Source organism: Mirounga leonina, unplaced genomic scaffold, assembly GCF_011800145.1.
Source record: "Mirounga leonina isolate KUSES-001 unplaced genomic scaffold, KU_Mleo_1.0 Mir_151, whole genome shotgun sequence".
In the NCBI taxonomy this organism is placed as follows: domain Eukaryota; kingdom Metazoa; phylum Chordata; class Mammalia; order Carnivora; family Phocidae; genus Mirounga; species Mirounga leonina.
In genome coordinates this window covers 6233297-6248100 of record NW_023270377.1, presented here as the reverse complement: position 1 = coordinate 6248100, position 14804 = coordinate 6233297, and the positions used below count along the sequence as shown (strand labels likewise).

General features: G+C 50.2%; 1 protein-coding gene and 1 long non-coding RNA gene across 11 annotated transcripts in view; one reads left to right on the top strand and one right to left on the bottom strand.

Moving 5' to 3' along the window:
* Nucleotides 1–1650: 1650 nt before the first annotated feature.
* The window catches only part of USP40 (ubiquitin specific peptidase 40), a 75546-nt gene continuing 62392 nt past the window's right edge, over nucleotides 1651–14804 (bottom strand). For 7 of the 10 annotated variants that reach the window (XM_035006815.1, XM_035006816.1, XM_035006817.1 and 4 more), the window contains 8 exons: nucleotides 13311–13437; nucleotides 12084–12178; nucleotides 10721–10839; nucleotides 7614–7679; nucleotides 5873–6083; nucleotides 5644–5739; nucleotides 3602–3663; nucleotides 1651–2216 (listed from right to left, as the gene is read on the bottom strand). In XM_035006815.1, coding sequence (XP_034862706.1) covers nucleotides 2105–2216; nucleotides 3602–3663; nucleotides 5644–5739; nucleotides 5873–6083; nucleotides 7614–7679; nucleotides 10721–10839; nucleotides 12084–12178; nucleotides 13311–13437 — 888 coding nt within the window. In that variant the 3' untranslated portion in view covers nucleotides 1651–2104. Of the gene's footprint in view, nucleotides 2217–3601; nucleotides 3664–5643; nucleotides 5740–5872; nucleotides 6084–7613; nucleotides 7680–10720; nucleotides 10840–11945; nucleotides 12551–13310; nucleotides 13438–14804 lie in introns of those variants that run through there. The other 3 variants (XM_035006824.1, XM_035006825.1, XM_035006819.1) reach the window with 3 other exon arrangements.
* The window catches only part of LOC118011920, a 27908-nt gene continuing 19181 nt past the window's right edge, over nucleotides 6078–14804 (top strand). Inside the window, exon 1 of the long non-coding RNA XR_004679566.1 lies at nucleotides 6078–6104. This is a non-coding gene — a long non-coding RNA (uncharacterized LOC118011920). The remainder of the gene's footprint in view (nucleotides 6105–14804) is intronic.

Below are 14804 nucleotides of genomic sequence, written 5' to 3'. Positions count from 1 at the left end.
CTGGAGGGCGGCAGGGTGACCTGAGGGGTAAGCGAGGGTTTGCCTCTGGGGCAGGACCGGGAGCCCGGGGGTCTGGCTGCGTGGGTCCTGACCGCGGCCCCTGTGCGCTCGTTCTCCAGAAGAGAGGTTTTGTTGCGGTCCTCCTCATGCCCTTTGTACGCTGGTTCCGGGTCTGATTTACCCTTGTCTTTCAGGCGCTGCTTGCTGAACTGTGAGGACAGACGTCCGCTGGACCCGACCCAGAGCAGTGTGGCCCGGAGACCTCAGACCTGAGCTGGGCACACGAGGGTGGCCAGGCTGTAGGTAGAACAGCGGCCGCAATTACGGTGGGTGCTGTCCTCTTTGAGGCGTCGGAACGGGAGGAGCCCGGCAGGGGGCTGGGCAGCCAGGGTGCAGGACCTGGGGCCGCCGCCCCCCCCGGGGCGACCACGCCCCGCCCCCTCCCAGCTCCAGGGCACGGGGCCCGCGGGCGACAGCCCCCCGTGGGCCTGAGTGCAGCTCTGCTTGTGGGCGCTTGAGGGGCCCCTGGAAGTGAAGGGTCCTGGCCATTACACTGCAGCGAGTGACACAGGGCAACCGTGGCGAGTGGCTGCCCCCGCACGGATGCAGGGCAGGGCAGGCGGGGGAGGGGACAGAGGGCAGTGGGGCAACCGCAGGGGCCAGAAGCCTCTCCTCCTGTGTGTGGGGCTCTCCTCGCTTGACGGCGCCTCGGGAGGTGAGTGAAGCTGGGGGCTCGCTCACTGGCCGGGCTTTGCGCGGTTGCGGCGGAGCACAGGCCGGGAGGAGCGGGGCGCGCGCTCTGGTCCTTCACGGCCGAGTGCCTTCCAGAGAGACACGGGCATCTGCGGAGCCATGGTTTGCGATCATCCGGAAAGTCTTGTGCTCCCCCCGCTTTTTTTGCCAGAAAAAGGTCCTAGTGGAAGAAAGGTTTTCGGTAATGAACTACCCCGCCACTGCTCTTTCCCTAGAAGGAACAGAAAACCAGGTCCCTTCCAGTGTCTTCCGCTACAGTTTCCCGCGGAGTCTGAATTCACCCAAACATACTTGTTATTTCTGAGGCAGCGCCAATACGGTATTTCGGAAGAATAAACGTTTATTTAGCATCTGAAGTGCACTTGGGGGCGGGGGGGGGAGCCAAGGAGAACGTGCAACAGTTGGTGCAGAAACGGGGAGGCCACGACCCGAGAAACTAAGGTGTAACAAACTTAGAGCCCCCCGAGCCCCCCCCCCCCCCCCCCCAGCGAAGGCGCGCAGAGCCGCCCGAGGCTCCCGGCCGGGTCCTTGGAGGCGCGGCCTCCGTAAGGCGAAGGGGCAGACCGAGGGGCTTCGCTCAGAGCAAAGGCACCGGGCGGCTTGCACCCCAGTGCATGGCCCTCGGAAGCCTCGCCCGGCCTAGGAGAGCGAAGGCTCCCCGCCAGGAGCCCTGCTTGCGGCCCGGCCGGACTCTGAGGCCGCGAGCCCCCCCCCGCCGCCCCGGCGCCGTCGGCCGGCCCGGGAACAGGCGCGGGCCGTGCTTGGGGGGAGGAACACCGTCCGGTGTACGTCTTGCCTCCGGCGCGGAGGCGACTCAGGCCGCGCTGGCTCGGCCGCCCCCACCGGGCCTCCAGGCACCGAGAGGCCGCGGCGTGTGCAGGCGGCCAGAACGTTGCGGTCACGGCCGCCGGCCGCGCAGCTGCAGCCGAGGACGCGCCGAGCCGCGCGTCCCCGTCCTTCAGCGGGAAAGGCGGCGGGGGCTTCAGAGCCCGTCTCCACCCAGACCGCAGGGGGCTGGCGCGCCGAGGGGCCGCAAACAGCCCGCCCGCCGGGAGCCGTCGTCCGCTCAGGCCCCCAGGCCTCCCGCGAGCAGGGTAAGGCCGGAAGGGGCAACGTGGGGGCTTCACGCGGCAGACGGGTCCGGGCTCAGCGCTGTGCCATTTTATCCGTGCCCGCGGTTAATGCAAAACTAGCGAGTTTTCCTCTACGAACGGCGGCCGGGGTCGGGGTCAGCCCCCGGATAACGTGCACTTGGGGAGGCCCCTGCTGGTGACCAAGGGCAGCACTCGAGTCCGTGTCTGCAGAAGGCAGAAAACCGCCACGCCTGCCCGCCTGCCCCCCGCCCCCCGCGCTATCTGAAACTCCCCACGTGGATGGAGAGAGAAGCTTCTGGGGCACGGGGCCGGCCGGGCGTCCTGGCATTGGAGGAAAGGTCACTGCTCTGCACACGAAGGGCTTCCTGGCTGTGGGAGACACAAGAGGGGGTCACCGACTCAAACCTGGCCACTGCGGGCCTCACCTGGCCAAGGGCTTTGGAAGGACTCCCGTCAAGTTAGAACAGGCCACAGGGACGTGTTTGCAGCTGACAGGCACTTCCAGACTGTTCAGTCGGAAGACCTCAATTTATACCTCGCCCCCCCGGCCACCCCAAGTCAGGAGTGGGTTCCTGCACCCTGTCCACATGGCGGGTCAGACTTGGGGTCCTTTCCGACCTGCTAGGTGAAAAGGTCTCAAAGCAGAGCATACCTTCACCTCTTATTTTTTTGAGAGACAGTGAAGGGGGGGGACAGAGGGAGAATCTCCAGCAGGCCCCCCACTGAGTGCAGAGCCCGACATGGGGCTCGATCCCACGACCCTGAGATCAGGACCTGAGCCAAAGCCAAGAGTCGGATGCTTAACCGACTGAGCCACCCAGGCGCCGCGTACCTTTTGAATCACAACAGAATGTGCACACGCACGCGCACACACGAAACGTCCAGCCCCATGACTGGCTACGGCTGTGCTCGCCCGAGTGACCCTCCTTCCCCCTTGGCCCGCTCTTCCTCAGGCCCTTTTCTGTGGCCCCGCTGGACTGAGGCAGCGGAGGGGTGAGGAGGGGCGAGGTCCGGCAGGTGCGCATACCAGGGGCTACTGCAGTAACTCAGGGAAGAAGACCCCCCGCCCCCACCAGAAGCTGACTGAGGACTAAGATTTCAGGAGACTGGAGGCAGGGAGCAGGTAAGGAGAACAGGGGCAGCCCTAGTGTGGCCTGCGGTGGGGGGTACGTAGATACAGGGGTGAGAGCCAGGTCCAGGCACGTGGAGTTCGAAGGACTGATAGAGGTGGAATGTTCTGGCAGATTCTGGCAGGTGGATGTGGCCCGCAGCCAGGGGAGAGGGCTGGGCTATGTGCCGAAGAGGAAGGAGGGAGTCCCCACAGGCAGAGTGAGGAGGGAGCCGAAGGACGGGCCGTGGGCTGGGCGTGCCTGTGGAGGACCCCCGGCTGGACGGAGGGTGGCGGGCGGGCGGGCAGAGGAGGGAGCGGCTGGGCACGAGTGATCGCAAGTGCTCGTTCGTTCAGGTGACGGACAGCGGAGGGCGCTGGGGTCCGAAGAAGACCCAGCAGGTGGTGAGGGGCTGAGAGGGCAGGAAGGAAGCTCCCAAGACTGGGGTCGGGGGGCTTCCTCACAGTGAGCGGTCACCCCGTGTCCTGTCCAGGTTCCCTGAAAGCCCGGTAACTTAGGGGGTGACCGAATCCCCCCACGCTGCATTTCTTTCCAGCGCGTCTGGAAAGCAGCGCTCCGAGCGGCCATCAAGGGCGTCCCGGGGGCTTCCAGAAGCAGCTGCGTGCGTGAGAGCCGGGACAGTACCTTTTCTTTCCCAGGTCATCTGCGACTGTACTGAAGTCTTCGTCATCCTCAACCAGGAGATTCTACATTTCAAAACAACGAATGAACGGTGTTTTCAGACATCCTTTCAGTCTACATTTAAGATATACGTAAAAAAGACCTCATCCTGAGGCTGTCCGAATTTACCTAAACAACCGACACCGATGAGCCCAGTGCCGGGAACCAGCTCAGCAGAGGGCACGAAGAGCCGGCACCGGAATGTTCTGCCAGCCCTCGGATCTCTGCCTCCGGCCACCAAGGCCACATGGAGAGCCGGCACGGGGCCACCCCTGGCGGAGCACTGTCACCGTGTCCACAGCTACCCCGTGAGCCTGGGCTGCTAACCCCCTGGCCTCCCCTGCCGTTGTCGCCACGGGACTCTGCAGATGCAGGCCACCCCCACGGTCTCCTGAGGGGCTCGTAGTCGGTTTCATACACGATGTCATCCCCCATCAACACGGGCCGCCCCCAGGCCTGCCTCAGCCAGCGGCGCCCCCGAGCGGCGCCCTAGGAAGGACTCATCACCTCCCTCGGGTGCCTCTGGGAGAGGCGACCGGCTCCCGCGCAGCCGCGGGAGGGTCTTGCTGCGTCCACACGTGGCTCCCAGGGGAGAAGAACGTAACAACCGTGCGGACCTCTATTCCAATCAAAGGTGCGTATGTTTGTATTCCAGCAGCCGTGTGTGCTGTGCTTTCTAAAAAGCGTCGAACGCTACGAAGTAAGAACGTAGAGGTAACGGGACAGACACCCGGGTCCTCAGCGTGGCACGTCACCTCCCCATCCCGAGACAGCCGCCCCTCCCACCGTTGTCCTGGGAGTTCGATGGAGCTACGCGTGTGGATGCGCGTGGTGCTCCGTACAGGAAAAAAACGCTCAGTGGAAGTTCGCTATTAACAGTATTAAGCTTCGACCCTACTTGCTTCATTTTTCAAGGAAAACCCACAGATTCAGCCGCTGGCCTTCTGCCATTCCGCAGGGGTGAGCACTCTCGTTCCCGTCCTCCCCGGGCCTTGACGACTACCCGGGAGCATGACCCTCCGTGACACTCAGCATGTTACAGGCTTTACGTTCGCGGTGAGGGGCCCCGCTGTTTTCGACTGTTTTCAACACTCAGTCACACGCGGTCTGCACGCTCCCACGGAGCTCCAGCGTACTGACCGTGACTGCCCCCGTCCCGAGGGCCACCGTTCTTCCCAGTTGGTGCTGTCACGCCCGGTGCTCCAGAGACGCCCCCACCCGTCCCCTTCCCCGGCTGTGCGCGCCGCACCCTGGGTCTTACGGACGGGGGGACACCGGTGCCAGGCTGTCCGTACGGTCTCCTGCACAGAGAACGGCTTTACGCTTTCCTTTGAGAATCTCCTCTATTTCTCTCTCAACGTTTATTTACTTTTCTTTGGGGGGAGGAGGCTCACGCCACCCGGTTTAGCACAGTGCTGAAGTGATGGTTAAGGGAATGCTTATTCCTTGGTGTGAAAATATCGATTAGCAATTTAATCCTTAAATCAAGGATTAAACTTATTAATTCTTGATATACAAATACCGCTATGTGACAAAGTAGGCTTACCTACGGCAGGCAAGGACGGCTCTGTCACCTTATGTAACAGACACCACACTAAAGACGGACAGCCAGAGAACTCATCCAACAGGTGTAGAAACAGCGGGAATTTTATATGGCAAGTGCTCACTCAGGATTGGAAGAAAAAAAAAACAACTTAAGAGCAAACTAGGCAGGGAAGGAAAGTCTTAGCCTGATGCAAGGACCTACCCCAAACCTACAGCAATGCACTTTGGGATAAAACTTCAAAAGCATTTTCATGCAAGTCCAACCCAAGATTAAGGTTTTGATACTGAGGTTCTACTGGCCTCATGAAATGAGCGGTCTGGCTTTCCCTCGTTTTCCGTTCTCTGAAACAATGTACGGAAGACAGGATTATCTGAACCTTGAAGATTTGATACAACTTCTCTGTAAAGTCAGTGATCCTGGTGTTTTACTGAAGTGGTAAATTTGCTGTTAAATAACTTACCTTAATACCAATTGTGTCTCCGTCTTTCAAGTAATAAGGCGCCCCCTGCAAATTATCTTGCTTTTTCTTCTTTTTTCTCTTGGTAAGTTGCTGGTTCTATAGAAAAATCAAGCATCTTGAATAAAGAAAACTCACATTCTTACTAAGTTCCCTATGTGTGAAAAATGGCCCTTAACCCATTCACTATGCCAGGAAGGCCCAGTGTCCCGGAGAAAGCCTGCAACTTTACCCAGCTCGATATCGGAAGCCACTCAAACTTTTCGGGGAAGTACTTGGCAATTTCAATCTTCTCCACGGGAAGAGAGCAGAAGTGGGCGACTCGCTGCCTCAGGGAGCCAGCCGTCCAGCCTCGGGCCGTGTCCCACACCAGGTCCACGCACGGGGCGTAGGCCCTCTCGCCGGGGAGGCGCATCTGCGTCCTTAGCACCACGTCCTGGGGGCTGTGCCGGGAAACAAACAGAGTAAGTTCGCAGTAACCATGGGGGAACGTGATGGGCGAAGCTTCCCCTCGACTCCGACTCTTCTGGTTTTTAGAAGGACAGATTTGTCCCCAGACCCGCTAACCCTCTTCTCTACTTTGCTTTCCTTCTGCCCTGACCCACAGCTGCGCCCCAGGAGAGGCTGCTTTCAGAACCAAAAGCTCCGTTAGCTGCGGTGGGGTGGCCAAGGAGAAGCAAGCGAGGGCTCAGTGCTGGAAGGGGGGGCCCGGCAGAAAGTCAGATGTATGGAGCCGGTTACAGGACAGGAGGCGCCGGCCGGAAGGTGGGGAGGGAGAAGGGAAAGCGTGTATGTGCGTCTAGGCTGCTGAGACCGTGTGCGATTTTACATGCTGGATTTCAGTTATATTTTGGTTACAGGGGTGCTTTTACCAAAAGAAAGGGTGACACCGATGGGAGAAAAGGAACCACCGGAGGCAACGGCCCCAGGGAGAGAGCAGGCCTGGCTGGGCGGGAGCGGGCCAAACAAGTGCCCTGCATGGTCTTCAAAGGGACACTGCTTACAAGAACGGGACAAAGGGTCAATGTCATTGTTTCAGAAAGCTCTCACAAATTCGACTTTTCTGAGACCCCTTTACAAAAAATGATAAGCTTTTGAGAAAAATGCCCGCTCTTGCTAGCAATCAAAGCACCGAAGCAAATGAGACAACATAACCATTTCCTCATTGATCAATTTAGCAAACAATTAAACAATGAAAATATTCAGTGTTGGTTTGAGGGTGAAGTAAATACTCAGGAACACTGCTTGTGCGAACATAAACTGGAATAACGTACCTGGAAAGGAACCGAGCAGTTTTAAGACGTTTAAAATGTCCATACCAGTTTGATCCAGAAATCCCCCTCCAGGAAACAATTCCTGGTAATACAGTTTCCTGTGAGAACGCACTTTTATAAAAGCAGTGGGGTTAAGTGAGGGTTAGACGTGGCTGAAGGAGAGCTCCTGGTTCCTACACAGCAGCAGGAATGGTATTTCCGTCACATCAGGTAGAGGCAACCTTACTGTTTGGTGATGCTGACAGAAGGTCTTATACAAGAGTTTCGTATAATGAAAAAAGAAATAGGAAGGCTTGACTACGACACAGGTAGTGGGGACAGAGCAGCGAGTGCAGAACTTACGTCACACACGGCTATCTCTGACGTCAGGTGGTGTGACGAGAAGCAGGGTAAGGGGGCGGGGACAGGTGCTGAGAACAGACTGTCTCGGGCACAGATAAGGGCTGGGAAGGAGCATCTTGCTTACACTTTGAGATCATTATGGAGTCAATATGCATTTGTGACTCACGGTTTTCATGGAAAGATGAGCTCCAACTCCCAGATGCCAGACGCACAAACGCATTTGTAGAACAGTCTGGTTTAAGTTGCCGTGCAGCTCAGGCAGTGGGGACGAACCCTTTACTACTGAGCATACTGTTAGGTTTTTCAAGAAACTACCCACCATGATAAGACAAGGACACAGAAGCGGGTCTGACTTACCCCAAATTTTCTTCTTTCTGAAGGAGCTCTAAGCAGATCTCAGTTTTCCTTCCCAGTTTGTATTCCCTGATAAAAGAAATGAAACAAAATAATACTGAGTGATATATTTAATTTTTTAGATTTTTTGGGAAAAATACTAAGCTTTCTTTTTTAAGCAAAAGATTATAGTGAGTAAGAACACTCAAAATCTGAGAGACTACTATGAACAAGTAGATGCTGACAAGCTGGGTGAAATGGATAGATCTTGGAAGGCACTAAGTCATAAATAGAAAATCTGAACAGACTAATTACTAGTAAGGGAACTGAGTAAGTAATCAAATACCTCCCAACAAAGAGAAGTCCAGGACCAGATGGTTTCACTGGTGAATTCTAACAAACATTTCAAGAATTAATACCAATCCTTCCCCAGCTCTTCCAGAAGACAGAAGAGCCATCACAAGGCCAGGGTTATCCTGATACCAAAACCAGACAAGGGTACTACAAGAAAAGTTACAGACCAATATCCCCGCTGAGTATAGATGGAAAAACACTCAACAAAATATTCGCAAACCAAATCCAACTCCTACATCACGATCAAGTAGGATTTATTCCGGGGACTCAAGGGTGGTTCAATGTCTGCAAATCAATCACTGTGATACAGTAACAAAGTGAAGGACTAAAAAAAAAAAAATCATCTCAACAGATGAAGGAAAAGCATTTGACAAAATTCTACATCCTCTCATGACAACTACACTGAACAAACCGGGTAGAGAAGAAACCTAACTGGACACAATAAAGGCCAGACACCAGCAGCTAATCCACTGAGCGCTGCAAGTCTGCACGCCTGTCCCCACCACAGGGAGAAGGCAGGGATGCCCGCTCTCGCCACTCTTTAACGCGCTACTGAAGTCCTACCCAGAGCAATTCGACAAGGAAAATAAAAGGCATCAAATTATAAAGGAAAATGTAAAACTACCTCTACTTACAGATGACATGATAGTCCATGTAGAAAACCCTAAACACCAAAGAACTAAATAAATTCTGTAAAGTTGCAGGATACAAAATCACGATACAAAAATCACTTAATATTTTATACACTAACAGTGAACTATGAGGAAAACAAATTAAGAAAACAGTCCTATTTATAAGCACATCAAAAAAAAAAAATATGCAGAAATAAATTTAACCCAGGAGGTGAAAGATCTACATGCTGTAAGACATTGATGAAAGAAACTGAAGACACAAAGAAATGGAAAGATAGTCCATGTTCATGAACTGGAATATTATTAAAATGCCCACATTACCCAGAGTGATCTCCAGATTCAATGCGATCTTCATCAAAATTTCAATGGCATTTTTCACTGAAATAGGAAACCAATCCTATTGTATTGGTTTGTATGGAACCACAAAAGATCCCAAAGAGCCAAAGCAATCTTGAGAAAGTAGAACAAAGCTGGAGGCATCACTCTTCTTGATTTCAGACTACAGTAATCAACACAGTATGGTATTGGCGTAAAAGTAGACACAAAGATCAATGAAAAGAACAGAGCTCAAAAATAAACATGCACATATGGCCGATGAATTTACAACAAAGGAGCCAAGAGCACACAACGGGGAACAGACAGTCTCAGTCTCTTCGGTAGATGGTGCTGGAAAACTGGTCAGCCACATGGGACAGAATGAAGCTGGACTGCTAGTTTACGCCATACCCAAAAATCAGCTCAAACGGATTAAAGACTAGACTGTAAGGCCCCAAACCATGAAACGCCTAGAAGAAAACACAGGAGGTAAGCTCCTTGACACTGGCCCTGGCAATGATTTTTTGGAGTTGATACCAAACGGAAAGACAAGAAAAGGAAAAATAAGCAAGTGGGACTGCATCAAATTAAAAAGCCTTTGCACGGCAAAGGAAACCATCAACAAAATGAAAAAGCAACCTATGAGATGGGTGAAGAAATCTGCAAATCATGTGATAGAGGATTAGTAAAGAACCCATGCAGCTCAAGAGCAAAAAAACCCCAAACAGTACCATTAAAAAAGTGGGCAGAGGAACTGACACTTTTCCAAAGAAGATCTACAGATGGCCCCCAGGTACATGACCGTCACTCATCATCAAAGAAGTGCAAATCACAACCACAGTGAGAGACCTCCTCCCCCTTGTCAGAATGGTTAGCACCAAAAAGACGAGATCAATGTTGGCAGGGACATGGAGGAAAGGGGAACCCTTGTGCACTGCTGGTAGGAATGTGAATTGGTGAAGCCAATTTTTTGGAGGTTCCTCAAAAATTTAAAAATAGAACTACCCATATGACCTAGCACTTCTGGGTTTGTATCTGAAGGAAATGAAAACAATTTCAAAAGCGCTATCTGCGCTCCCATGTTCATAGCAGCACTGTTCACAACAGCCAAGACATGGAAACAACCCAAGCACCGTCCGTCAATGGATGGATGGATGGATGGACAGGCAGGTGGGGGGAGTATCATTCAGCCACGAGAAAGGGAGACATCCTGTCATTTGTGACAACATGGCTGACCTTGAGGGCATTAGACTAATAGTGAAGTGTGAAGAGGAGGACCAATCCTGTATGATCTCACATACATGTAGAATCTAAAAAGGCCAAACTCATAGAAACAGAGAGTACATGGTGGTTTCTAGGAGCTGTGAGGTGGGGGAAAGGAGATGCTGGTCAGAGAGGCCAGACTTCCAATTACATGAGAAGTAAGTTCAGAGCCTCTCATGTCCAGCATGGTGCTTACAGTTAACAACACCGTGTTACAGATTGGAAAGTTGTTCAGAGAGTAGATCTTGAATGTTCTTATGACAACAAAGGAACGGTAATTACGTGACGCTACCCAGGGGCTGGCTAGCACCACGGCGGCAATCATTTTAAACATACGCAGCGCTGTACGTCAGTTATATCCCAATAAAGCTCAAAAAACTCAACATTTCGTTCATGGTATCTGAAGCATAGTAAAAATACACGGAGCTACATTTATGCTTAATATGGAAAATGAAAGGCCCAGAGTGTGTGACTGGAAGAGTCATCCAGCCGACAGCAGGCCGCCCGACTCCCCCCTGCCGGGCCCTCGCGGCGGAGGAAAGACGGCGCTTCCCGCGAGGAACCTACTTGAGCTGCTGCCGGTTGGTTCGTAAAAGCCTGCCGGGGCGCTGGCTCTCCACGGTCCAGGCTCTGAGGAAGGCTGGGGAGGGGATGACGAACTCCAAGGAGGAGGACAAGGTCATGGCCTAGAAAGGAAACGACATTTCTCCAATGGTTTAAGAAGCTCTCTGAACACACACACTGCTTTAGGAAGACACGAAGCACTACACAGGGACGTCAGAGGGAGGAGTGCCTCGAGGAATGATAAACTCTATTAAAAAAAACATCCCAGGGCTGTCTCTTAAATGAAATCCATCCAGTCACTTCTGTCTTCCTCTCTGGGGAAGGCAGCTTGAGGGATAAGTGGATTTCCCAATGAGCCAAAAGCTCCTTTTAAATCCTATTTCAGAAAGTGAAACTTAGAAATTAATTTCTATGTGAGTATAACTCGCAAGAGCTCTAACGAAAAACGGGGGTTCACCTTCCACTTTCTTTAGTGCTAGTATAGTTCTTCAAAGTTGGCTCTGTCAGTGAAAGAACTTCCATTTGAAGTGTCCCGGAATCTTTGGACGCGACTGCTGTGCCTAAACTTCTGTACTCGGTGTGCAGGGCAGGTAGCTATTTATAGATTGAGGTTGTAATATATAAAATGGCCAATATTCATTTTTTATCCGAAAACAGCAATTTTGTATTTCTCAATCCAATACAAAAAAAAATTTGTTTTTTTAATTGCCATTGTCTCATGGCAACCATTTGCTTCTTTCGAGGAAGGTTATCTCAAACGCTGTGCACACACAGGAAAATCCAATATCGACGGCTGATAACTCGCGTTGTGCGCCCCGACGACAGTAAGATGCTTCTGAAGCATTCTGTGTCCTACGCAGCTCAGCCTTTCCATTTGGACCTAACACTCTCTCTCACTAGGAATGTGAATATGTAAGAAAAGGATATAGTATCTTGTTACACATCCTAGGACACATCTTTAAACTGAAAACATTTAACACATGGATCACAATGATACAAAAACAATGTAAATAAAGGGGTAAAGTGAATGCTTTACGGATGTGTCAATACATCATGTTTCCCGTAGAAATCAAAATGAACATAAGCTGCAAGTCACCGAGGAGGAATTCAAATGAAAGCGCACAGCATGCCCGTCTGAGTGGGGACACATGACAGCCACAGGACGAGTGGCAGAAACAAGCACCAGGGCTGTGTGAGCCGAATGCGGGCGTGCCTGCCGGGTACTTACCACTGAACGTGGCACAGAACACATGCCCTATCAGAACAGACTGCAAGTGAGGGAAAAGGAAATAGAAGAAGGTATTATTAATATCTCACTGGAAGAAGCCGGGCCACCACTACCATGTGCCACAGGAAGAAGCCTGACCTGGGACTTCAGCTCTGCCACGGTGGCATCTTCGGAGATCTCGAGGTCCCCCAAGTAGCGGAGGGAAACCTCCCCGTGCAGGTCACCAGGAGCGCCTACAGAGGACAGAGGCAGGTGTCAGAAAGGAGTGTGGACTGTATTGACTTCCTACTTCTGAAACACACACCGTGTTTTGGGTGTTACAGTTTTAGCACAGCCCCATTCAAGAAACGGGATCTATCCTGTTTGTCTCTCCAGTGCTTGGGATGGTGGCTGCCACACAGTAAACGGCCAATAAATGTTTACGACCGAAAGAATCATTGACAATAAGAAGGACTTTCTACATTTACTTTTAAAAGGTGAAAACAAAATGTTCTCTTATCTAAAATTCTAGATATAAAAATTGGTAACCAAATTTAAAATTCAGAATAACTTCACTCATTTTTGCTCTGTTGATTGCTAGGCACACTGCTAATCCATAACTAAGAAATTAGATGAAGTAAATCAAGTGAAAAAGCTCTCTTCCTGAGTGGTTCTTCTGTCTCAAGGACACCATGAGCTGGCACCACCTGGAAGATACTTTTAGGAAACTCAGGAATGAAAGACTACTTCCCAGATGTTGTGATATAGAAGGACTATCAAAAAATGAACTGTTTACTTTCATGGAGAAAGACACTGCTTTTTAAGTTTATATGCAATTGTACATGTAATTATTATTCTACCACCAAAGTATTTTTAGAATTAGTGCCTGTCTCATGTAACCCAAACAAACAAAAAAACTTAATGCCAATTTCACAGGTAATTGCTCTACACAGATAACCCTAGCTTGACAGTAAAGGGATAAAAATGTGACTCACTTATGTTAATTTCAGTACTGAGGTTTAAAAGGTAGAAAGAAATATTAAGTGTATGTTACTTCAAGGCACTAAAAAGGCTAATTAAGTGAAACATAATAAACAGAAAAAAATATATAAAGTCGGTCCTACCATAAATATATTCTGTTCATTTAGTTAGGAAGGAAATTAATTTGTGTTCTTTTCCTTTTTTTTTTTTAAAGATTTTATTTATTTATTTGACAGAGAGAGAGAGAGCACAAGCAGGGGGAGCGGCAGGGAGAAGCATTCTATGGTTTTAATAGGTTTTGATTTTTCAACCTTACACTTAAGACACAAACTTCATCGGCCTCTCAGAGTGGAAGCAGCCATTCTATTCTTTAAGACATGCCGGCTGCTACAATTCTGTTCTCACCTTGGGTGGAAGCAGCCCTCCAGACCCCACCTGGAGAAGGGGTACCGGTCCTCTGGTCCGGATGACTCTTCCAGTGACCCGTGGGCCCCCAAGGCTGGTACCACCAGACGGGCACCTTCAGGAAACCCTGAAGAATGGAGCATTTCTAACTGTTGTGAGGTACACGGATTAACTGAATTTCTACTTTCACAGAGAGAGAAATATCTTGGTAACAGCAAATGTTCCTGAATTTATTATTTCTCCTTTTAGATGTATTAACTGCCATGTACTATACCTGCTTATTGTTTTTACAATCAAAAATTTAAGGTCATAAAAATTAGTCTTTGGGATGATTGGGACTCAGGGTTCTTTGCTTAGAAGTATCTTCGTAAATATACTAGTTTGTAGGATCTTACTACAATCAGTGAAAAGTCTAAACGAAGTATCAAAACACCGGACAGAACAAACTATACAAATAATTTCAGGCCTGGTAAGGGCACCACCAGCACAATGCTCCAGTCAGCGGCAGTTTTCACTCATTAAAGTTCCTACAGGAACTTTATAAAGAAGCAGGAACCTATTGCTCTAAGTTGGATTCCTGTATAGAAACTACATGAAATAAACCTGATCTACTAGCCCCCACACACAAAACCATAAATGCACACTGTTTATGGTAGCAAAACCCACGAACCAACCTCAAGGTCCCTCTTTAGAAGACTAGTTACATTACGGGAGGCCAGGACTTTTGACAAAGTGGTTTCAGTTCTAGAACTTACCCTATAGATACATACATGCCAAATGGCATATATATATTTTTTGCAGTGTGATTTGTATCAACAAAAGACTGGAAACCACCTAAATCCTTGAAGAGACTGGCTGAAAAAATTATGGTGCCTCCATACAATGGAATATTCCACAGCCACCCAACAGAATGAAATAGCTGTATGTGTACTAACACGACATACATATGGAGATAAATATTAATGGAAAAAGCGAGGTACAGAGTAGGATGTCTAGCAAATAATCTGTGTAAAAAAAATATGTACGTATACAAACGTATATACGTTCTATGTACACGCACATACACACAGGTACCCTGCAAGGTATGTACTTCTGGAAGGATGCAGTGGAAACTGGCTGCCTACAGAGGGAGGACACTGAGGGGCTGAAGGGCGGGGGGATACTTACTTTTCCTGGCCCAGCTTTTGATACACTCCAAATTTCGTATTATGAATATTACCAATTAGTAAGTCAATTTTAAACATCACAGAATAAAATGTAATTCTATGAAGTGATGCAAAAGAATAAGGTAGGCCTGTGTGTGCGGATGTGGGGAGATCCTCAAGATACATGAAGTGAATAAAAACAGGTGTAAAACAACATACAGAATACGATCCCCTGTGTGTGAACTTTAAAAGGGATATGCACGTATTTACATTCTGCATACAAACGCGTCACTTTTCTTGGAAGGATATACAAAGGAAAGTAAGTTAATTCTGACTCACTCTGGAGAGA